General features: G+C 38.4%; 1 protein-coding gene across 2 annotated transcripts in view; it reads right to left on the minus strand.

Annotated features, from left to right (window-relative positions):
- The window catches only part of zcchc7 (zinc finger, CCHC domain containing 7), a 298,339-nt gene that overhangs the window by 105,328 nt on the left and 166,982 nt on the right, over positions 1–26,029 (minus strand). For both annotated transcript variants that reach the window (XM_078214234.1, XM_078214233.1), the window contains exons 3-4: positions 6,236–6,279; positions 4,231–4,341 (exon numbers count right to left, since the gene is read on the minus strand). In XM_078214234.1, the coding sequence (XP_078070360.1) occupies positions 4,231–4,341; positions 6,236–6,279 (155 nt within the window). The remainder of the gene's footprint in view (positions 1–4,230; positions 4,342–6,235; positions 6,280–26,029) is intronic.

Genomic DNA, 26,029 nt, shown 5'->3' on the forward strand with positions numbered 1-26,029 from the left:
AGCATATAAATAGTAAGTGGGAGAAAGAGGCAGGGTGGATCCTAGTAGGGACAAAGAGGGTGGAATGTGCTTAGAGGCACAGGGCAATACCAGAAGACTAGTGAGTACCTTGCATTGGTATTTACTAAGGAAGAGAATGCTGCCAAAAAATCAATAGAAGTAGAGATGGTAGAAGTAATGGATAGCGTGAAAATTTATGGGCAAGAAGTAGAGTGGTCCAGATCACTTGCATCCTAGATTGCTAAAGGAAGTGGGGGTGGAGAAAGCAGTAGGCTTGTCATAATTTTTGATTCTTCTCTAGGTATGGGGGAGGTAAACCAGGATTGGGAAGTGGTAAATCTGACATCTTTATATAAGGAAGGGTGAAAGGAAATTCCTATTAAACACAGGATGCTCAGTTTAACATCAGTGCTGGGTAAGGTTTAAGAAACAATAATCAAGGAAAAAGAATCAACAGGTGCTAGGAGAGAATTGCGTTAGAATCTACAGTGCAGAAGGAGGCCATTTGGCCCAACAGGCCTGCACCGACAACAATCCCACCCAGGTACTGTCCTATCCCCGTAATCCCACATATTTACCCTCCTCATCCCTCTGACATTAAGACGCAATTTATCATGGCCAACCAACCTAACTCGCACATCTTTGGACTGTGGGAGGAAACCGGAGCACCCAGAGGAAACCCACGCAGACACGGGGAAGACCCAAGCCGGGAATCGAACCAGGGTCCCTGGCACTGTGAGGCAGCATTGCTAACCACTGTGCCACTATGCCGCTCCTCAATTAAGTAAAGCCAGTAAAGATTTGAAAAAGGCAGGTTGTGTTTGACTAAACTAATTGAATTTTTTGATGAAGTAACAAAAGATGGTTGACGAAAGGAATGCAATGGATGTTGTCTGTACAGATTTTAAGGGAGCATCTGACAAAGCCACACAAAAGGCAGGCTAACAAAATTGAGGCTCATGGAATAAGAGGGTCAATGTCAGCTTGATAAAAATGTCTTAAGGACCAAAAACAGCAAGGGATAGCAAATGGCTGCTTTCAGCCTGGAGGATGGTACAGTGATAACCTCCGAAGGGTCAGTGCCAGGATCATTATATCTTGATAGATATAAATGATGTGGATATTGAAGAATAAAATTTCACAATTTGCCCAAGCTATCAAATGTGGGGGAGTGGCTGATGAAGAAGTTGATACCAATCGATTACAACAGGACTTCGATAAACTAGCAGAATGGGTAGACATGTGGCAGATAGAATTTAACAGAGAAGAATGAGGTGATACATTTTGGAAGAAGGGATAGAAAGGCACAATAAAACTTAATGGCACAGTTTGAGAGTGTGTGCAGAGGCAGAGGGACCTGGGAGTCCATATACCTAGATCTTCGAAGACGGCAGGACAGATTGAGAAATTAAATAAGTATATGGGTTTGTGAGCTTCATAAATACAGATATGGGGCAAAATCTTACCAAAAAATGGAGAAGTGTCAGGTTCTGACTGAAAACCGGGGTGTTTCTCTCCAAATAGGCAGGTTTTCTTGCCAGATCTTATGACACTTCATCAAAAAAAACCCACAGGTTTGAGGGGGTGTGGTCTAAATATGCTGGTAAAGCTGGCTCCCTTCTCACCCCACCAAGGAGGTGTCAGGGGCTCCTCCCACTCTCCATTAATGCTTTCTCCCTTCCTACGACACATACATGCCTGCCCCGCGATCCCTGCCCTCCCCCCACCAAATGAGGCTCCCACTCGGGTCCATCCCTGGCACTACCCAGAAAAAAAACAGGTGAGCACTGCCAGATTGGCCCTCATCCTGCCACCTGGATTAAACCACACCAAGCAGCCAGCCAGGCAGTTTTCCTGCACACAATTGTGATGGGTAGGGGGGGTTCCCCCTTAACTGATTGCCTGGTTCATCGAAGGGTGTCCAAGGCACCTCAAGATGCCCCTCCCCCCATGGCCTCAAACCCTCAACCACCCTTACCTGACCCCCAAACATGTACAGTGTTCCCATCTATTGCAGCTAGCAACCTATCCCCACCCACCCTGCACCCCCCTATAACCCCCCAACCCCTCTGTGTCCAGTAGCAACAATGGACACTGCTCCTGCTCCACTCTCCAGTACTGGAGAGAGCTGCTGGCCTGTGATTGAGCAGCAGTTCTGAGACAAAACTCCCTATCCGAGGGGCGGAAATTCCGCCTGCAGCCTATTGATGGCTAACTGGCTGGTAAATGGTCGCAGGGCAGCTGGTGTTTCCCTCAGTGGGCTCCCTTCTACCCCTGACTTCTTACATTCATGTCCTGGACTCAGAAACCCATTGTAAACTGATCAAATCTGCAGATGATATCAAACTAGAAGAGGCAGCCCAGAAATTACAGAATGATCTGGATAAAATGTACACATGAGCAGTATAATGGAAGATAATGCAGGCAAACATAAAATACTGCACAGTAAGAAAAAATGGGCAACAAATATATTCCATGAATGGTGATGACATTGTTATGGATGTAGTGGAGGGACATTTAAGGATCTTAGTAGATGCAACATCTCCAAAGTGGAGCAGCAACCAACAAACACAACAGAATGTTGAACTACATTACTAAATTGTTGTATGCAAGACAAAAGAGGTTATAATAAACTGCATAGTGCTCTGATCAAACTGCATCTTGAATCGTGTATCCAGTTTTGGTCACTTAGACACAATGGAAATATTCAAGTATTGGATGCAGGCACATAAGAACTACAAGACTGATCCCTAGTGTTGTGTCAGGAGTCTGAACAATAAGAAAAGGGTAGAGACACTTGGATTTTTTCATCAAGAAAGGAGAAGTGATATTAGAAGTATACTGGCAATTAGAGTGCAAGAGGATTAAATGAAAAAAATTTTTAAACTAAATTTGAAGAGGGCAAACAGGTTCAACTATTAAGAGACAAAAGAATTTATATAGAATTTTCATTATCTTTTGATTGCAATGCAAGAAAGCAGTTAATTTGTGCATAGCAAGATTCCAAAAACAGCAATAAGTTAAATGACCAGTTAACCTGTTTTACTGATGTTGACTAGGGCACTGGCGGAATTCCTTGACTCTTGACATAGTGCCATGGGATCTTTAATGTCTAACTGAGGCATCATTTTATCATCACATTCAAAGAATGTGACAGAGCACCTCCCTCAGGCCTGCACTGAACTGTCAGTCTAGATTCTATGACTCTATGAGTAGTGAGACGATGGGTATAGAGGGATATGGGCCAAATGCGAGCAATTGGGATTTGTTTAGGGGTTTTAAAAAAAAAGGCGGCATGGACAAGTTGGGCCGAAGGGCCTGTTTCCATGCTGTAAACCTCTATGACTCTATTACACTCTCAAGTTTCTGGAGTAGTGTTCAAACCCAAGAGCTTTTGAGTTGGGTCAAAAGTACTACCACTGAGCTAAAGCTGAGCAGCAATTATGAAGCTGGTCTCAGGAAGTTCATCTTCACACAAAGAGCAATCTTCTTATGAAATGAACTATTTGATAAATTAGTGGAGGCAAAACCCTAGAACCATAAATAAACGTTGACTCCTACTGCGTGGGCAGCCACATGATCATTTTAGATGGATGAGGTAAAATGGGCTAAATGACCATCTGAGTTTGAATAGTAAGGGAAGTTGAAAAATGAGGAGATTTTCCTAAGCATATCAAATAAAAGAAAATTGGGCAGATTCTATTATCAGCATGCACTCTGACCTATCTAGTAATCCAAAACGGATGTGCTCAGTGGTCACTGGCCACAGACCTATGAAAAGCTCACTTATGAAGTTGAGCATTCCCTACCAAGGAACAATGTTTTATTACCAAACATAGTAGATTGGCATGTTTATATTTATGGCCTGCCAGATATAAACAGAAAGAATCTCTCTCAGGGATCAGAGTAACAGTCAGAACCACGAAAGTCATATACCTTACTAGAGAGCAATGCTCCCTCTAAGCTGTATGGGTGCACAGCTAACTAGAATGTATCCTGTGGTGCAATAACTATGCTGTGCACAACCAACTTTCATTTTAAAATACATGTGCATGGCAGCACAGCAATCTTAAAGAAACCACACAGTTCAAAAAAAAGAAAAAAATGGGAACAACAAGCAGATGATTATCAAACATCATATTTGATTATGTTTTTATTAGAAATAAATTATGAATAAGAAAATCATGGAAAAAATGTCAATTTAAAGGACGTTCTGTTTCAGAATATTACCTTAGGAGATGGGCAGTTTTTGGATATGTGCCCCAGTTTTCCACAGTTCCGGCAGTCCACGTTTGTTGTATTTGGTGCATAATAGCGACTGCGTTGCTTCACAAATGATGACTAAAGAGAATCAAACAATGATTGTTAATGTGACATGAAACAAATAAGTTGTGTTAACATGCAATTTCTTTACATGATTACACTCAAGCTTTTATATTTTTTCCCTCTTCTCCCTGAAATTCTTGTTCTCACAGGGCTGTGGTCCCAAATTGCCTATTCTTTACCCTCAAGTTTAGATAGAGTGTGTCAATGGGCTATTTAACCATGAAGGTCACCACAGTGGGACCAAATTCAGCTCTCGCCTAACATTGATAGATCAGCACTTTACAGAAATGCCACTGTTTCAGAATCAGGAACATGAACTTGGAATGATGTATCCCCATTCTAATCTGAAGCTAACAGTAATGCTCCAAATGCGGTCCTGACTGAGATCAATTAACTCTACTGATTGTGAATTTAACCTGGCATCTTTCTGGCGTCTATGAGATAGCACTACACTGAGTGATGCCTTAATCCATTAGGTCATCAAGTGAGCAGAAGTATCAAATATAATTCAATATATACAATATTTGACCAAACCAAATCACACATTATAGATTATTTTGGCCTTAGCCTGACACACTAAACATAATTCATTGAAACATTGTGTTGGAAGAATGTTTCCGCCACAGTCTATCAAGTCACAAAAGAGGCAAGTGTCTTCAATTTACCCTGCCATTGGCACCATTCATTGCACATTAAACTTTTGCTGAAATACAGCAACAATAGGCTTGGTTCAAATTTGAACGGTAATCCTACCAGTAAATTGTTGCTTAAAAGTCAGCATATGGATCATTTTCAGAGTCTGCCAGTATAGATGTACTCCCTCTCTAGCCATTTTCAGAGTTTATGAATCCTGCATTCATTTGTCTTCTTGTTTCAAGTTTTTAATCTGTTTAATTGTGGGCTCCTTTATTTTTCCTTTTTCACATATACTTTGTCCATTTCCTCCTCCGTTGCTGAGGACACCCAGTTTCCTATTTTTATTCCCCTGTCCCACTGTTATTATTCAATATTTGCTTCCCTATCACCAGTTCTTCCACACATTGCCACTGTTCATGGTTTGGTCCATTGGTGAAATAAAATGTACAAAGGGTTTTTTAAAATGAAGAGAAGTAAAAGGAAACCAGAAAATAAAAAGTTCAGAAAATTTTAAAAATTGGCTGAAAAATATAAAAATAATGTTGGACCATAATCGCAAATACCCAAGACAACAGAAAAGCAGAAAAAAACAACAAATATAAGTAGAAAGAGAAAGACAGAGAAGGGGGCTGGGATAGAAGTTAAAGAAAACAAACACCAACAAAAATCCGTTTGTTTATCTCTTCATAGCAAGATGCAATGGCCTTTCTGGGTAATGATTAAATATTGCCATAAGTTATCATCAGTGGACATTATTCGCATTGGAAACCCAAAAATTCCTCTAATTTTAATACATGTTACTTTCCAATGTTAAATAATCCAGCAAACAAAATGTAACTGCACCTTGATAGCAGAATCCTTGACAATACAGAAGTATAAACTATGGGTTAATTTGCATTGCCATAGACTGAAATCTACAGCCAATATATGCAAATTATTTCAAAATTATTTTTGAAACAACGTATTTAAATATAGTAAAAATCCAATCAAAGAAAGCATTTGAAAGCATTAACTTGTACCCTGATTTAAGACTTTGTGTGTTTCTAACTAGGTAATTATCAAATTATGATCTTAGTGTATATCCTAGCTTTACACTTGATGCTGATGAAATCTACCAAGTACCAGACCTTGCATGGAATAGAAATAGGTTGATAATTTGTTAGTATTGCCATTAGTATTTCATTACAATTTTTAAAATCTAGCAAAAAGTGCTTCATTAAAGAGGAAATGGCCACCACATTCCTTAATGAGCTCATTTTAAAGTACCTCTTACCCTTAGGTCTTTTTCACAGATCGACCAGTGGGTGTGAAGGTCACCTAAAAATAAAAACAATGATACATTAAAATTAAATCCACAATTCAATTTTGGTTGCGTTCTTCACAACAATAATTCCTAATCAATATCAAACTTGAAAATTTCTAGATTAGTACAACACTCATTAAGGCTGGCGACATTTAACTTTATAGAGACAGCAGACATTTGTAAATAAATTCAGGTATGGATTTTAGATTTAAATATTTTAAACACAATATTATAAGTTCAAACTCACAAGTCATCTTTCAAAGCAGGTTACTTTAAATCATAAAATAACAATTAACTGAACAATTTGACGACAGAACTGAATTACTGCCATTCTGTGCTCGCACCAAAAAAACCCAAGTATTTTCAATTTAAGTGATGAACAAAAGCTGACAGATTTTAAATGAAAGTACAGATGACAGAGTTAAGATAATTGAAGGCATTCTGTAAAGAAATGAAAGATACAAATAGAGGCAAACAATTCTGATTGTTTTCCATTTCAAAGTGAGAATTTATAAAAAATCAAGCAGAAATATTTTTATATGTATATTCTTTAAAAACTATGGACCCATTTCTGTGTATAAATCTGTGTGTGTCCATAATGTCCAAATCAATCCCAAGGAATGCAATATGTGGTATAATTACTACTGCTGTTAAACTGTTGGTTTTATACTTTTAATACTTTAAGTACTTAACTAAATAAATCAATTCATAAAGATACCATACACACAAGTACAAATGATGCCCAAAAAGAGTAATAAACTAAACTCTCTGGATTAAACTGTTGAACAGTTCAAACAAGATCATCGTTTTCTGCTCTTAATATTTGTATTAGCTCTGTATTTGTCACATACTTTGTGGGCTCAAATATCAATAGAAAAGCACCCCAAATCCAACATGCAGCAGAAAATCCTGAAAGGAACATGCTTGGCTAAAGCAAAGCCATAAAGTCATCTTTGCTGTCAGCATTTACAGTATTTTGCATTGACAAAACTGCAAGAATCCTCGGGGAGGATGGCACCCCCAATATATGTAAACAGATCAAATACATATCAAATGTCTGGTAATGTCCCTGAATTGTTGTTGATGAGAAATGGCTGTCATTAAGAGTCAATGAAGCTAAACTATTACAAACCAGAATTTATTTCAGTATTTTCCCATGGATTTATGTCAATAATATTGAAAAAATTTTCACCACAGAAAATGTGACATGTAGTAAAACTGACCATTGCTAATTGCACATTTTAACACAATATCAAAGTAAGCAGTTTGCTGCGATGGAGAACGGGGCGCAGAGGGGTGCAAAAAATGATACACGAATTATCACGAACGACACAAGGGTGCATAATCAGTTTCTGTACCTGGACTGCTGAAATTCATACATAAATAAATTTCTACATTTTTTTATGTACATACAAATATTTGGTAATTTCCCCACCTGAACAGAACGGTCTCCTCAAACAAAAAGCATCTATCTAATCTATTGCAATAAAATTTTATAACCAAATCACTGTACAGTGCTACATTTGCCACAAAAATTGCCATTTATTTACAAGAACCCCTAATATTCATATTGATCTTTCACCACTTGCTCTGAACTAATTCACTATAATTCTAAATATTCATGAACAAATAAAACGGGGGGGACCCTAAGTGTGGCCTGGTATTAGCTTAATTTCTATTAAAGTTGGAATACTTGCATAGAATATCAAAGATCTCTATGTATTTCATTTTGTTGAAAAGCATTTTACCAAAAAGAAAATAATTACAAAAGAGAGTGGTAGCATGCTTGTTTTCACCAATTTTCACTACTGACCATCAAAATATTAAAGGGAAACAGTACTTTGCACAGTGACTCCAAAAGCAAATACTACTCTGATGAGAAAACTATCCAGCCTCATCTCACAGGACATCACGCAAAAGGTGACTGCTTTTGGAGCATTAGGATATTCAACAGTGCTTTAGCTTCTGCCCTCTCTTGAAGCAAGAGAGCGGGAAGGCAATGTGTCTATGGGATTTCTGGATGGAATGAATAATGTCTCTCAAAATAAAACACATTTTGGTTTGGTTTTTAATTATTTTCATTTTAAATTCCTGATATTTTAAAAACTCAGATGTTATTACTTCGAGAGAAAACAGAAGCAGCTTTGAACAACACTTTTACTTATAATCAGCTATATTTCATATTTCCAAAACAAGGAAAACTTACTTAGATGGTACCATCTAGCTATGCAAACCAGATACATTCCAAGACTCATGTTTTGAAATCTCATATAAATTAACACATTCACGAAGAGTGATTCTTTCTTCTTCAAATCATTGCATTTGCCATTTCTAGCACTTAAGGAGAGTCTGAGCTCTTATCCTTGTTTCTGCCCTGCCTTTTGCTGGGTTGTCCATGACCTGGCTAGATGAATCTTCTGAATGCTCTTTGCTGTGGGTGATCACCTCTCTCTCTTCCGCTTGCTTTTTATTATTGCCACACTTAACTGTTGGGCTACATAGAATTGCTCTTGCCTTGGAAGAAGGTTTTAATTTTGGTCATTCACACACACACACACACACACACACACACACACACACACACTTAAATTGCTGGTCCTCTAAACTTTATATACAATGTTCGCTCTATTATTAGAATCAATTGCATATCAAAAAGAGACAAAGAAGTTCAGCGCTCAACTGTTTCTCCGGTCTAGTGGGCAAATATTCATCGTGAGGAGGCCTCAGAAGGGCGGCTGCTCTGTCACTTCTCAAGATTTCTGCAGAGCCTGGACTATGTATTTGGCAGATATTTGCAACCTTGACATTATACCATCACATCTGTTATGAGGATATCATGCTTCCTATCTGAATGACACCTTTGTCACTTTATGGTTGATTATTCAGTAGCAATGGCCAGAATCTAATTGATCAAGGATTCCCTCAAAATGCAACATTTTTTTTGAATAAAAATGTGCAGCATCACTGAATTAAAATTGTGATTTCTAGGCCATGCAAAATGTGCAGCACAACACATCATGCAAATAAATGATGGCACAAAGATTCACTTCCCATTCCCAAGATCCTTATCTTAGTTGTCTTACTAATTGGAGCCAGCTTTTTACAGGATTGGAGAATCTTAACCAAGCACTTTTCCAGTCTTCTCAAGAATCGGCTCAAGAGCATTATAGGTTAAGGGCAGGGAGTAAGCACCCAGCTGATTTTTAGTCTCAGGTGGAGAAGTGAGAATGGTGTGACCAGGGAAGAAAATCTGTGTTAGAATAATTGCTGGCCCATATGTTATATGTCTTCAGGTATGAAAATATTTCACTATATTTGGACAAGAAGTGCTTTGTGTTTTGTTGATAAATATTTTCAGCAGTCCTGTTCTTCATTGCATACGACTAATTTTTTTTAGAAGGTCCTGCCCGATACCATTATATGTTCATTAAATACAGTTAATGTCAACAGATCTCCAGTTACTGTAATTTGTTGCATCTGTAACGAAGCATGTAGCAAAATGCAGCCTTGCCTTCACTAACTAGCAGTCTGTGTCCAGCCTTTCTGAATCTATAAGGAAGTATTGCACAATGTCTTCTGCCAATCATACAAGCTCTGCAGTACCAAGCATGAAATATTGCATCCTGTTTCCATCCACTACATTCAGTGCTGAATGACTCAAATATTTTAGGCCATTTTGATCCTTGCACAGTCCTAATTTTCCCTGGTTATTTAAGTTTGTTTAGTGCCACAAGTAGGTTTACATTAACACTGCAATTAAGTTACTGTGAAAATCCCCTAGTTGCGCCTGTTTGGGTACACTGAGGGAGAAATTAGCATGGCCAATGCACCTAACCAGCAAGTCTTTCAGACTGAGAAGAAACCGGAGCACCCGGAGGAAGCCCACACAGGCACGGGGAGAATGTGCAGACTCCACACAGACAGTGACTCAAGCTGGGAATCAAACCCGGGAGCCTGGCGCTGTGAGGCAGTAGTGCTAACCACAATGCCACCATGTCGCCCGACACCACCATTTAACAATATTTATTTGAGTTTCACCTGCATCCTGATCCTTGCACTTTTCAAAAGTTTCTTATGGCTATTGTTTTGAGTCTGTTTTTATTGTATCCATTTATAAAATGCTAAACTAATCACTAATCACTATCATATTTCCTGTACAAAATGTTTAACACAGGGCTGCAATATGAGGTTGCTGAGCATGTTCACCTTCAACGTGTCAAGTTACTAATCATTAGCTTCAAAAAATGTTACTTGTAAAATAAGAAACCTGCAGTTCGATGAAACAATGAGTTATGATGAATGCATTGCTTTTGATATTGGTCAACACCAGGTAAAAGGTTAATTTAACTAGCAGAATCCCACTGGAATCATTTTAACTAAAAAGAAAAATCCTATGTGGATTATGTCTCATTAAAATCTTTCACAAATCCATAATTGGCCACTCAAAATTTGTTTTTGTTTTAAAAGTGCCAAAACGGAAATTGTAAAACAATTTGTCACTTTTTAAATTTAAAGTAAATTATTTGCACAAAAAAACTAAATTTTAGTTAAAACACATCATAAACTTGCTACTTCAAACTATTTCCAGGATTTATTTTTCCAGAGCAGCACCAAACTGGCCATCGACCAGTACTGCCATCAGTAATTCTGCAAAGCTCCTCTGCAATTTTAGTCTTTATATTAACATAGATTTCAGGCCAATAGAAAGTGACAATCTTAATTCAAATTTTTGTATGGTGGAAAAATGCCACAGCACTTCCCTGATGGATTAAGCTCAGTACTTCAAACTGAAACCCTCAGAGTGATTATTTATCTTTATGTGCTGCAGAAAACAGCCAATTCCAATGACTGTCTAAGTTTGATTTTAAGGTTTAAATCTGGTTGGTCACAGTATGTTTTACAGTTACTGTGCATTATGCTTTGCTCTTTATTAAGCCAAATGGAATTGATATATATCATGGTTATCCACCTAATGCTTCTTTTGATGTCAGCTTAAACAATTTTGGGAAGACTATGGTGACACTTTGATCCAATTTTCTGAATGGAATTTATTAAGAGTTAGAAAATGATTTAATTTTCTGCACAGCAGGATAAATTCAAGCCATTCTAAATCATATTGAAAAAAGTGTCTAACCAAAAACTCTCAGATAGAAATAGTTTTGCCAGTTTCAAATGAAAAAAATTGTTCAACACTAGTGATGTCTAGAAGAATTGTACTTAGATACTGCTCTAAGGCCACCATTTCACTGTAAGTAAAAACTAAGTTGCAACCTTTCAGCTGCAACATCCATATTGACCAGAAAACCTTGTGTTAGACCCACTGTGTTTACATGAGTAAATATTTTTTTCAAAATATCTATGACGATTTAGATTACATGCAACAGCATACCATAAAGTTGCATAGCAACCGAGATTGCCATGTGTAAAGGAACAGATTTCTCCAGAAGAAAAGGTATATAAATAGAGTCCAAGAAGATCATTACGGCTGGTGCTTCTTCATGGGGGTTTCAGAATGCAACTTTGGCAGGTGAAACAGGCTGCAGTCTTTGGTCAGTTATTGGGCATCAGCTGAATGGCACTTTTTGGTTTTAACTGATTAACGTGCAAAATTCCCATTGGTAAAAATTGGAGTTCTAATCAATTAAGACATTGCCTCATGCAGTATAGGTAAGTAGTAGAGTTTAGGTATAAATAAAACTCTAAAATAGCACTTTATTGTGGATCTAAACAACAAAGGTACCAAATTAAAATTCATCAGTTATTGTTTAAATATTTATATTCAGGATTTAAAGAGAGACAAAATGCAAAGACTGGGAATCAGAAGTGAAACTAGAAAAATTGGGAATACACAGCAAATCTGTCAGCACCCGAAGGAAAAAGACCAATCTTGGTTATGTGTATCCAAGATTTTCAGTATTTTTTATTTTTATATTCAAATAAACAAACATTGATTTTTGGTTAATGAGCTTAAACAATTTAGATTTTAAACAGTTCAACAAACTAATGTATTTCTTTTAGAACACTTCTATATTTGACCTAGGTTAGTCCACGTAACTATACAAGGCTGGGCTTTGGATCATCCTTTTAACTCTCAGGTTACTAATTATATCTACACTGAAATGGGGTAATTTTACAAGTTTTGCACCACTGAGAGCCTTGTGCTCTCAGTGGTGAGTATATAGGGTACCAATTGCTAATAGTTGGAAAATCTCAACCTCACATTTCCAAAATGCCCAGCGGCAGGTGAAGTTCCTTGGTACTACACAACTAATCCTTCCTTTATCAAGCAGGCTAAAATAAGCCATCAAAAAGAACTTAGGAGTTAACAAATTCAATCCTTGTTACAATAGCATGACCATTACATGAAAATTACAGTCATTTTGTTATAGTTGTTTCCCCAAGTTGTTGACAGCTACCGACATGAAATGTTAAAACTAATAATTACCTAATTGTGGTTCAATAAAACAGTAACTGATCAAAATAAATCATATTAATTGCACTATATCAGCATGTCTGAATAGACAGTACATCATCACATTTACTGAGGAGTGGTAAGTAAAATTAAATTTGCATGTTATGTTTCAACAAATCTTGGCCCTTAGCTTTAATAACACTAATGCATGGAACAATCAGTATTTTTAAAACCAAATGGTTTTCCATTCGTACATATGATTTCATTATAAATGGTTTTAATAATTATTTACATTACATGAGGCCAAGTATTAAAATGTGCAATAATAATGAAGCACACAGTTACTGGAGGAACACAAGGCAGCTGCATTAGATTTTACAAAACTAATTGTATTGTTGGATCATTTTCAATAAACTTTTGACTACAAATAAAATTTAAGCATCACAATTAATGTTAAAGACACACGTATCTCCATGTATAATGCATTTTTCCTTCTGGTGCGATGAATTCACCTTCAGGTTCTAAGGCCATGTAGATGTCACTCGACAAGACACGTGCATGGGTTGCATATAAACAATGCAAGTCAACTCTTAACATGTGCATGCCCTCTTCCACACTAACCTTACCTCTAAATAGCCCCTTCACAGGAGGTTCCAGCTGAAATGAGGAATTTACCAAGTGAGAAATATTATGCCCAAAAACGAGGATCACTATGCCAAAGTATATTTTGCTACATGGCTTAATTGAAGATTGGTGAAGGTGAAAAAAATATTTTGCAATTCCATGCACATTTCATTTTTTTCATATTTAAGGTTCTGCTGACAAAATTATTTCCTTCCCACAAAAGGCATCATAATTATGGAAAGGGTGGGTTGGTGAAATAGGAGAATCAAAATGAACAATCCAACCAATTGGTCAGCTAGCTATTGGTGTGTCGAATTTTCCATTTTGCTCGGTCAATCTCTATCTTTGATTTCAACCTAACAACGTAGCAAACTGACACCACTGTACCTCATACAATAAAATAAAAACATCTGCTGGCTAATGAGGTTCATTCCTCATTCAGTACTCCCAAAAATGGTCAGATCTCATTTTTATCATTTAGGGGCACACTGCATACAACATTACAATTCCATGTAGATGAACAGCAGCTAATGGACTTTGAAGTTTTTTTGCATGTATACTGCTCAACTCTCAACAGTTCTGTAACTCGCCAAATGACACAAAGGCTCTGGGGAAAAAAACACCTTCACAAAAATAATTTAGCCAAATTATACTAATTTTCAAAAATCAGATTTAAGTCCCCGTACCTACCTCATTGTTAAACTAAATGTTGCCCTGATGATCCATTTTTCTGCAATTCTGTTAACAAGAATGTGTCTGTCCACTCACATCCACACCTGACAATCATATAAATGAGTTCCTTTACAAGAGGCTTCGTTAAAAAAAAGATGAAGACGATACCACCCTCCTGGTACAATGCAGTAATCCCCTAGCACTCCTGAATGACACATGCACATGGATAACTTCCTGAATCAGGGTCACACTGGTTGGATTTGATTCAATTCACTGACTCTGTGTAAAAGACAATGTAGTGCACTGTGTAAACAAGGACAATGTTCACTTTGGACCCACATAAATTAGTACAGAATGAAACACTTTACAATACCATCTAGATGTGGATGTTGTCAATTCAGACTCTCTAAATGCTGGGATATCAAACCTTTCAGTCTTCAATATATTTATAGAAGTAACAGTTTATCTTCCCTTAAAAAGTGTGTTGAGAAAATAACTTGTTTAGGAACATATTACTGATATTTGATACTGCTATAAACCATGGAGATTTATTTTACACTCTGGTTAAAACTGTAAAAGGAGTTGTACATCCTCAGTGTGAACTGTCAATAATTTTACATGTGTTAGAAACAAGCCTTTACCCTTTTGTTATATTCCAGGATTCTATTCAATTTAAACCTCTGTTTTAAAATCTACTACAACATTTAGCAACAAAATCTATAATACTTGTCAAAATTGAATATCCCACTATTTCTAAATAAAAATCTTTTTATAAAGAATAGACATGGAATAAGAAGGACTACAAGTACGCACTCCCCACTTTTATGTCAATTTTTCAAAACCTTTGGTGTCAAATTCCAACAGTCATGTCCATACAGACTGATAAATTCAGAATCAGACCAACATGACAGGGTGGCCTTGGTCTCAAAGATCAATGTTACATTTAAACAACAAAGTATCATCTTCACTACACATCACTACTTTGGAGACCAAAGGAACAGTGAGTTATGTGGAATGGTCAGTCCACCCACGTAGACATGGGAATTCTTTAAATAGCCCATGTCACTCTTGGTTTTAACATGGGATAACATTTGGAGCTGCTGAATCATTCAGGTAAAAGCAACAGAAAAACAAACTGATCGGAAAGAATGCAAGTACACACGCACACACACAATAATTTTCTATGTCCACATTTATAATGGAATTGTCTTATGCAAATGCATAATCCTTGTAGTTATACTCTCACCAGTGAGGACACTATCATTTGGGAGAATTGCATAATTGCAATGTGACAGGTTTACATATGCAATTTTCATCATAAATGTGGACAACAGAACTTGCCATGGATAAAAATTACCCAGAACCCGCACAGCACTAGAATAAAATCTACCCATATATGAATATGTAATTTTTGACTTCTTGAATTGAAAGGCTTCAGTCAACCCACAAAAAAAAACTAGCCCAGATTAGTGGTCACATTCCTGGATATTCATGACACCTTCCATTTCACACCTGTCCCACACTGCTAATTATTGTGATCTGGATTAGCACGTAATATTTTTAAACACGCATTTCTATATAATTTGCTACTTGACTAACTTAGTGATCTTATAATCATGATGACAGATAAAAGTTATGAGAAAGATTCTTACAATGAAAATGATTCTAACTAGAAGAATGATATAGGTCTTAATTTAAAGCAATGAGATTTTAACATTTTGCCAACTATCTAAATAAGCACTGTTATCATTTAGTACATCATTGCAATGTAAATTGGGTTTCTTTCACCAGACCAAGATAGTTAAGTTTTTAAAAAAGGTTTTCTGAATTTTAAAGCTCTTAAGAGGGTAAATAGTTTTTAGGTTGGCTGGTGAATCAGTAATAAGGGTACATACAGTCAGAATTGACAGTGGAAGAATGAAGGGAGAAGCAAGATATTTTATCCTACACAGAGTGTCATTAGAATATTGAAGTGGGAATGGAGGTAGAGACTACAATATAATTTAAAATGGAATTGTATATTATTTGAAAAGATAAAATATAAAATGATTTGGGAAATAGGTGGGGAATGGGGGGGAAAAGCTCCAGTGTATTACCATCTGCAAAGATACAATGGGCCAAATAACATCCTTCTGTGAATTCTATGATTCTACAAGTGAATTTATAAAGTAATTATGAGAAAGCAAGAACGAGATGCACAACAAGTATTTCAAATAAAATATGATCTGGAATTAAAACAACACCATCCCGACTTGAAAGTATAAAGTAACATCCGTGCCATACAAGTGCCAGGCAATAACCATCTCCAACAAGAGAGAATCTAAAAATTGCCCTTTGACATTCAGTGGCATTACCAGCGCTGAATTACCCACTATCAACATCCTGAGAATCAACATTGATCAGAAACTGAACTGGACAACACACATAAATACCGTGGCTACCAGAGCCATGTCAGAGGTTAGGAATCCTATGGTGAGAAACTTCCCATAGCTTGTCCACATCAACAAAGCACAAATTAAAAGTGTGATGGAATACCCTCCACTTGCCTGGAGGAGTGCAGCTCCAACAACACAAGAAGCTTGATATCATCCAGGACAAGCAGCCTGCTTTATTGGCAGCTCCTACACAAACATTCACTCCGTTTGCCACACACAGTGGCAGCAGTGTGTGCCATCTACAAAACGCACTGCAGGTACTCACCAAGGTCCTTAGGCAGCACCTTCTAAACCTATGACTTCTATTAGCTAGAAGGACAAGGACAACAGACACATTGGAACATCACCACCTAGAAGTTCCTCTCCAAGCCACCAACCATCCTGACTTGGAAATATATCACCGTTCCTTCATTATTGCTGTGTTAAAATTCTTGAACTCCCTCCCTAACAGCACTGTTAGTGTACCTACACCACGTGGACTGCCACGGTTCAAGAAGACAGCTTCCACCACCTTCTTGAGGGCATTACCTCGCTGAATATGTTTAAAGCGCGGATGGATGGATTCCTGATCGGTAAGGGAATTAAGGGTTTTGGGGATCAGGCGGGTAAGTGGTACTGATCCACGTCAGATCAGCCATGATCTTATTGAATGGCGGGGCAGGCTCGAGGGGCTAGATGGCCTACTCCTGCTCCTATTTCTTATGTTCTTATGTTATGTTCTTATTAGGGATGGGCAATAAATGCTGGCCTAGCCAATGACATCCCACATCCCAAGAATGAATAAAACAAAACATTGAAATTTGGGTGGCGGAAGGGGTGAAGTTCCTGGGAGATGCAAGATACCTAAATAAAAGTAAAACACTAGCCACTAGAATCTCCTACTGCATCTAATTCAAGTTTAGAGAGTCTATGCAACACACTTAATATAACTACTTACCTTAAACTACAACATGTATGCGGGAAGTGTATAATAGGATCATAGATTTTATAACGGTTTCGTAAATTTATTCAGTGAGTAGCAGTGCCACAGACTAGGAAGAACCAGGTTTGATTCACAGTCTGTGATAATTTCAGCAACCAAATGGCAGGGATGCTACAAGTGTTCTCAGTATACTTGGGCTAGGGGTGAGAAAAAGATTCAGACAGACTACCTGTTCCTAATCTCTATTCAGTAGCTCTGGACTGGACACATGAATGTGTAGACATTGGGTATGAACAGGATCAGGCTAAGCTGGGATGTTGCTTGCCTCCGCCTCACATAATCAAACAGGAGGCAATACTCATTGTCAATGCTACTTGACTGAAGTGCTCAAAGGCAGAGTGCTTTTGGAACTGTACCCCATCAAGGAGTAAACGACTTAGAGAGGGGAGCAAACTGGCAAGAAAAGACAATTACTTCACTAAAGTACTTTTTTTTTAAAAAAAGCAAAGAATACAACTGTTTTACGATCTTCATTAAGTGTAGATTTACATGTGCATATATCTAGAGTTCTGCTGTAATACACATCTGTTTGAATAAAATCTCATGTAGAATGTCAAAACTAAACTAGTGCATGTATTGTGTTTTTGTTGCATTCTGTTTACATTGTCCATGAGGTTAAGTAAAGGGCAGATTTTGTGTGGCATATACTACACATTATATTAATTCAGATCTTAATTAAGCACTTGAGCTTATATATTCTTAAAAATGTGACTAATATAGATTCAAGGAATCCATTTATATATTATGCAGATAGAGCACAAAATACAAAAAAGCAGTTTTGTTTTGTGTTTTACACAGAAAAAAATGAAAACAATGCAATACACTCCACAATCCAGGCTTTTGGGATGGTACACACTAGTGATCACACAATACTGATACACTACAGTTACCCCTGGCAACCTTCCTCAACTGTAACAATGCTGCCGTACAATAGCTTTCGCTGGGTTGCTTTCTCTTCAGTTAGCTAAACGCTTGGGGACCATCTGCGTCGGCATGCTTCAAAGAACGGCCTGCCTGTGGGCCTGTCACTCCGAACACCACCTCTCTGACCCCGACTAAATGGAACTTTCAATCCATTTTTGTCCTCCCTGTTGACTTCTCCTATTAAGGCAACCTTTTGACAAAGAAAGCGGAAGAGTGGGCTAACTGCACCCAAGAAAGGTGGTGTCTGATACATCTGAACACAAGGATTAGCAAGCCAATACATAACAAAAGATGGTGAAGGAAAATGCAATGGCATAGAAAAATATTGTTTTAATCAGATCCTTTAAAAATACAATGTGTACCTGTTTGTCAACTAGGCTGTAATTCTTCAAAGAAAAAAACAAGTGCTACAGGACAATAGCTCAGACTTTTTTTTGCAAGCCATTAAAGATATTTTTGAGTGGGAGCAGGGGTAGCGCTGGTGTGGAATGGAGACTGCCTGCAACTATACACAAATTCTAGTAGCTTGGTTTCCAAGTATGAACCTCAATTCTGATTAACTTGACCTTTCACTAGCATATTCTTTCATGTCTGAGTCAGAAGGTTATGGGTCCAAGCTCTAATCCAGGGCTTGTTAGAAATGCTGTCTTTTGGATGAAATGTTAAAGTGAGGTTTCATCTGTCTACTGAGATGGATGCAAAAGATTCTGCAGCACTATTCAAAGAACACGTGTACTGGCAAATATTCATCCCTCAAGTAAAACCATGACTAAGCAGGTGAACTGATTATTTATCTCATTTGCCTCATATAAGAGCTTGCTGTGTGAAAATTGGCTGCTGAGTTTACCTACAGAACAATAACCACACTTTGAAACTCCTTCAACTATGAATTGCTTATGGATGTAAAAAAAAACTATAAATGCTGATTTTTTTTCCCCCTGCAGCTGGTTCTAAACAAATGCCTCCTGTCATAATTCTGCAAACTCAAAACTTGGAATCACATAGCTGAATATGATCAATGTTTATCTAACTTTTAGAAGTTCATTTTTGTTTTTCACCATCGTACTGAATAAGGGACAATTATGAGAACACATGTTTTAGATTATTACTTATTCTAGTCACAATGGATTAACCTATTGGTCTCACTGGGTTCAGCATTATACCATTTTTTAAAACTTAGAGCAGTAATGTGCTTCCGTGTTGTCATCTACAAACGTAAGAAATAGCTGAAGATTTGTTCCTTTTAAATTAAATAAACTTAGATTAACAAGAAATTCAGCTCGTGAACTCTAACGAAGGAGATTGTCATCGACTTCAGGAAGCGTAAAGCAGAACATGCCCCTGTCTACATCAACGGGATGACGTAGAAAGGGTCGAGAACTTCAAGTTTTTAGGTGTCCAGATCACCAACAACCTGTCCTGGTCCTCCCATGCCGACACTATAGTTAAGTAAGCTCACCGACACTTCTACTTTCTCAGAAGACTAAGGAAATTTGGCATGTCAGCTACGACTCTTCTCCTACAGATGCTCCCTGAAGATCGAGAATGACTTCAAAGGAACTTTTATTATCTTGTTGAAGTTAAGTTAATTTAACTTTGTTTGAGAGCCTGGATAGCAAGTGACACCATAATTGACAGTGGGAAGTATGACAGTCGAGTCCAATCCAGCCTTCACCCAATTTCAATGCATGCATGCTTTCTAACAGAGGTCACTGAATCACAAGTAGGACTGAGAACCTTGCCTCATTTTCTTCCCTTCTCATTCGTTCAGAAGTGAGGGCCATGAAGACCCTCACTATTAACCAGATTGAGATTACTGTTAGTGAAAAGGCTAACTTTATTAGTGCCATATTTAACTTTTATTCTTTTATTTCTCCAGAAATGAATCCCACAATTCTTTATGGTTCAATAAAGTGTGAACTCTGCAAAGTGTACTTTCAGTAATCAAAAATATTCTGAAACTATAAGAAATGTGATATATATCTGAATATCCAATTGTTTAAAAATGAAGACGATTATTTGTAGCTTGCATAATGTACAAACACATGCTGTTAATAAACTAAATTGTAAAGATAGTGGGGTGATCTTCCCCAAAAAAATGCAACGGCGCAATCTTACGACCTCAACCAGCCCAATTTTCAATGAGGTGAGATCGGACGGGAGAAGAAAAATCAAGTTTGCGCCCAGTTTTTCGCCTCCCCCAATCATACCAGCACTGCTTTGCCAGTGAAATCAGCTTTGCGACTTTCTATATTAACGGCATTAGAATCCCGGACGCTATCGTCTGGGCTCATTTATCTTTATCACCTCGCCAACCGAGGTTCTACCCAGCAAGATTCATGTATAGTTCCCACCAACAAAGACCAGACGTGATGGCCTTGCTGGGGGGATTGGAGGCCATTGAAGCCCAGATGGTCAGGGTGCAGAGCTCGGCAGTGCCTGCCTGGCAATGCCCATTGGGCACCCTCATACTGCCCACCGATCATAATTGTGCCGGGGCAGTGCCAAAATGGTGGAGCTATGAGGGGGAGAGGGGAGGGGGGGAGGAGGCAGGGCGGGAACTCTGGGAGGGAAGGGGAACTTTGTTGGGGGGGGTTACTCTGCAGAAGAGGTGGCGATCAGGAGAGAGGGAACTCTGCAGGGAGGGGTGATTTGCGGTGCGGGGGTGACAATACCCGCGGGTGGGGGGGGGGGACACAGGAGATCTCCCAGTACACTGGGAGATTGTAGCGCATGCACAATTGCGCCCCTTGAGCTCAGCGGCCGGATTCCCCAGCAAACTCTGGCTCTTTGCTGGTGAGAATTACCATAAGATTGCAATTTTCAAACTTGCCCAAAAATGAGTCTGAAACTCTCCCATTTTGTTGCTCGTTCGGATATTTTCTCGTAAATTTTTTTTGTCATGCAAGTTTGAAAAAATACCAGTTGTTGGGCACAGCAATCTTCCCACACGCTGTCAGTTTTTCTGACAGCTGGGAGCTTTGCACCAGTTTGGGGGGCTCAACTCCACAGTTAACACTGTCCTACCTCCCTTTGTTCCAGATTAGGTGGCAAAACTTCCAGGTTCGGAAAATTGCAACTCCTCTCTAACCTCTTCCAACAAGTTTACACTTTCCCCTCCTTTGTGCCATCAACAAGCCAGATGGCATGCTTCTGATAAACCAAGTCTGGATCATCTGTACAAACAGAGGAGGTAACTCCTTCCCAGTCCCCACTGGCATGTGTTTTCTTGCTTTATCACAGTGGTGTTGATAAGATTTGCAGCTCAGGAACACATCCAACTAGATGCATTTCCTGGTTTTCCAATGTGCCACATTGTGCTTCAATTGTCGGGGCTTTATTAATGTATTAACTAGAAATGCAAATTGATTCGATGCTAAAAAGGAATATTTTGTATACTCATCTGAAACAACTGGATGGTGGCTATGCTAATGGAAAGAGAGAAACTACCATTGGTCTGAGGGAGATGATGATTGCCTTGGCCTGTATCACGGATTTGATTTGATTTATTGTCACATGTATTAACATACAGTGAAAAGTATTGTTTCTTGCGCGCTATACAGACAAAACATACCGTTCATAGAGAAGGAAACAGAATATACTGTTATAGTAATAGCTGGGGTGTAGAGAAAGATCAACTTAATGCAAGGTAAGTCCATTCAAAAGTCTGACAGCAACAGGGAAGAAGCTGTTCTTTAGTCGGTTGGTACATGACCTCAGACTTTTGTATCTTTTTCCCGAAGAAGGTGGAAGAGAGAATGTCCGAGGTGTGTGGGGTCCTTAATTATGCTGGCTGCTTTGCCGAGGCAGCGGGAAGTGTAGACAGAGTCAATGGATGGGAGGCTGGTTTGCGTGATGGATTGAGCTACAGTCACGACCGTTTGTAGTTCCTTGCGGTCTTGGGCAGAGCATGAGCCATACCAAGCTATGATACAACCAGAAAGAATGCTTTCTATGGTGCATCTGTAAAAGTTGGTGAGAGTCATAGCTGACATGCCAAATTTCCTTAGTCTTCTGAGAAAGTAGAGGTGTTGGTGGGCTCTCTTAACTATAGCGTCGGCATGGAGGGACCAGGACAAGTTGTTGGTGATCTGGACACCTAGAAACTTGAAGCTCTCAACCATTTCCACTTTTTACCTGTTGATGTAGACAGAGGCGTGTTCTCCTTTATGCTTCCTGAAGTCAATGACAATCTCCTTTGTTTTGTTGACATTGAGGGAGAGATTATTGTTGCCGCACCAGTTCCTCTATCTCATTCCTGTACTCTGTCTCATCATTGTTTGAGATTCGACCCACTAGTGGTGTCAGCAAATTTGAAAATCAAATTGGAGGGGAATTTGGCCACACAGGCTACACTTGACAGTACATTAAACATAAAGCTGAAAGATGTGCAACCCCACCGGCATCATCCGAAAAACTTAAGTAAAAATTAATAGTTGAGCTGAAACTCAGCACTGAAGACCCAACCTGAAGTGGTAGCTCACCAAATTTATGAAACACGACATTAAGGGTTATAATCTCTGGATTGTTAACTAAACATTGTGCAAATTAACATCACAATAGGATGATTAGGCTGAAAGAATGGCATGGGAAAGAAGGGGTCCATTTATGGGACATTGGCACCATCTTCAGCTGAACTGGGCTGAGGAAAAGGTCCAAGTGGATAGGATAAATAGTGAAGTCACAAGGATTTTAAAATAGCAAATGAGGTGTGGGAGGGCTGATGTGAAAATGATATTAATAATGGTTTAAAAAAAAGAGTAGAGTAACAGTCAGAAACTACACTTTAGGCATTACAGGTAAAGGAGAATCTAGCTGATGTGAAGTGATTAAACAAGAGAGAAAAACATTTAGTTGAAGGTCAGAGTAGGGTGTTGTAATAACTCAGGAAGCGCAACTGGAAAGGAACAGCATTTATTGTTAAACATAAAGTAAAGCCACTACTCCGTGGTGTTCATAAGTCCCATCTTTTTTTATTTTAAACAATTTATTCAAATACATTATAATTTATCCAAATATATTATAAGTCACAACCCAAATACATTATAATTCCAGTCCATTTTATCAGCCTCCTCAAAATAGGTGGTTTAGAATTAAGTATTAACAGGCTGGCAGAATTGGCCCATTTCCTGACCAACGAGGTTGAGAAGGTGGCCAATCCCCACTAACTGTCACAGTCAATCTGGACACAAAACCATGGCAACCCCATTAACATGGTAGACAGCCAGCCCCTTTTCTATAAAGGTTAATAGCTTGAATGTTTTTACACATCAATAAATTATTAAAACAATAAGCTGATATAATCAAAATGTCAATAGCAAATATACTTCATGCAATGAAAACAGTTCATATTCCTGTATGCTAATTACACCGAAGGGCATTACCTTCTGGGACACACAACTCCCAACCAGAACAACAGTTCTCATACATAGGTCTCAACTTTCTTTTTAGTTAAACAATTCATTCAAATACATTACAATCCAAATAAATAATTACACAATAAATTAAAACAACAACAGCAAATATACTGTCCTTAATACAGCAGCAAACAATCTCCCTTCCAATGAAAATGGAGTCCATTATAAGTTATCCGTCACCTTCCGGGGTTATGCCTTCTGGGACACTACTCCCAACCGGAATAACAATTCTCATATAAGTTCCAACCAGAACAACAGTTCTGCAGACCCTTCCCAGCGTCTGCCTTATAAAGGGCTCAGGTGACAAGTTCCACCTGAGCAAGCCATTGCCTGTTACCAAGGGAACTCGTATTCAACAAGCCCCACAGGGAGATCAATTAGAGACTTCCCATGGAACTCCAAATTAGTGTCCTTCACAAAAACATGTGGAGTAAAAGGAACAAATTGGAGGCATAAATTCAATTTGGAGGCTATGAAGTGGTAGCCATTACTGAGAAATGGCTGGAAGACAGTCATAACTGGGAAATAATACCAGGTTACAAGGTATACAGGAAAAATAAGCAAAATGGGGAGGTGTTGCCTTAATGATAAAGAATAAAATTACATCAATATAGAAGAGGACATAAAGAGAGGTAAGCAGATAGGAAAATATTTAAGATTGTAGTTGGAGTTGTGTACAAGTCCCCTGGTATCAACTGTGAAGTGCTAGATTATAAATGCAGAGATTAGACAAACATGTAGTAACGCCAAAGTGGTTTTAATTGGGGATTTTAGCTTCTGTATAGATTGGGACAAGCAGACTAGAATATGTCAGAAAGGTAAAAAATTTCTTGAACACATCCATGGTGCTCAACAATATATGTCCTAGAACTAACAAGAGGGCATGCCATAATAGATTTCATAATGAGTAATGAGCCAGATTTAGTTTTTCATGCCCAATGGTGTATGAATATTTATCTAATAGCAATCATTATATGCTCAAGTTCAATGTAGTGTTTGAAAGGGAGAAACGCAAAATAGCTACTAATATTCTGGATTTCATGAGGCTGGTTTCAATGCTGGAAACACAAACTGCCCACAACTGGGCAAGTCTATTGTTGGGGGAAATGGCAGAACAGGAGTGGGAGATTACAAACAATTTTATAGAATCATAGAATTCCTGCAGTGCAGAAAGAGGCCATTCGGCCTATTGAGTCTGCACTGACCACAATTCCACCCAGTCCCTATCCCTGAAGCCCCACGTATTTACCCTAGCTAGTCGCCCTAACACTAAGGGTCAATTTAACATGGCCAATCAACCTAACCTGCACATCTTTGGACTGTGGGAGGAAACCGGAGCACCCAGAGGAAACCCATGTAGACACGGGGAGTATGTGAAACTCCACACAGACAGTAACCCAAGCCGGGAATCGAACCTGGGTCCCTGGCACTGTGAGGCAGCAGTGCTAACCAGTGTGCTACCCACAATTTGTGATACAATATCAGTTAATATCCCAAAGGAACAAGAGAATTCCTCAGAAATAAAAACCACAGACAACTAAAGATATAAGAGACATCATAAAACTATAAGAAAAAGCATACATTCATGTAAAAAAAAATGCACAGCTGCTGTTGAATGGGAAAGATGCAAAGAACAGCAATAAGACAAAGCATGTGTTAATTGTTATAAAATAGGAGTATCAAAATAAACTGTAAGGGATATTAAAACTCAATAGAAAAAATACAATAATTAGACAAAAAGGATGGCCGGGAAAATTTTGGCTCCTTGAAAACTGACAATGGCTATATTGTCAATAAAAATAAGGAAAATGAAGGACATGTTACTTTGCATCAGAAGTTACAGAGGAGGAAAAGGGCAGAATGTCAAAAACTCCAAGTAAACTAACACAGAATCAGTGACGGTAATGAAGATAATAAGGGCACCAAAGGGTGAAAAATCACCAGGACTGGATGGTTTCCTTCCCAGGATTTCAATGCAGGCAAATGTGAGGTCATTCACTTAAGACTTAAAAAAAGGATAGAGCAGGCTACTCCCTCAATGGAGGAAAATCTAGAAGCAGAGATTTGGGGGAGTGGGATTGTTCAGGTACATGGAACATTAAAATGTCATGATAATCTCCAGAAAGTAGCCAAAAATGCTAGTGGAATACTGGTCTTTATAGCTCGAGGATTAAGATACATGGGCGTAGAAGTCATGCTTCAGTCATAAAAGGCCCTGGTTAGACCACTTTTCCTCTTACCTTGACTCCATCTTCATTTCCCTAGTCCATTCTCTGCCCACCTACATCCGTGATTCCT

Source organism: Mustelus asterias, chromosome 6 (genome assembly GCF_964213995.1).
Source record: "Mustelus asterias chromosome 6, sMusAst1.hap1.1, whole genome shotgun sequence".
Taxonomy (NCBI): Eukaryota; Metazoa; Chordata; class Chondrichthyes; order Carcharhiniformes; family Triakidae; genus Mustelus; species Mustelus asterias.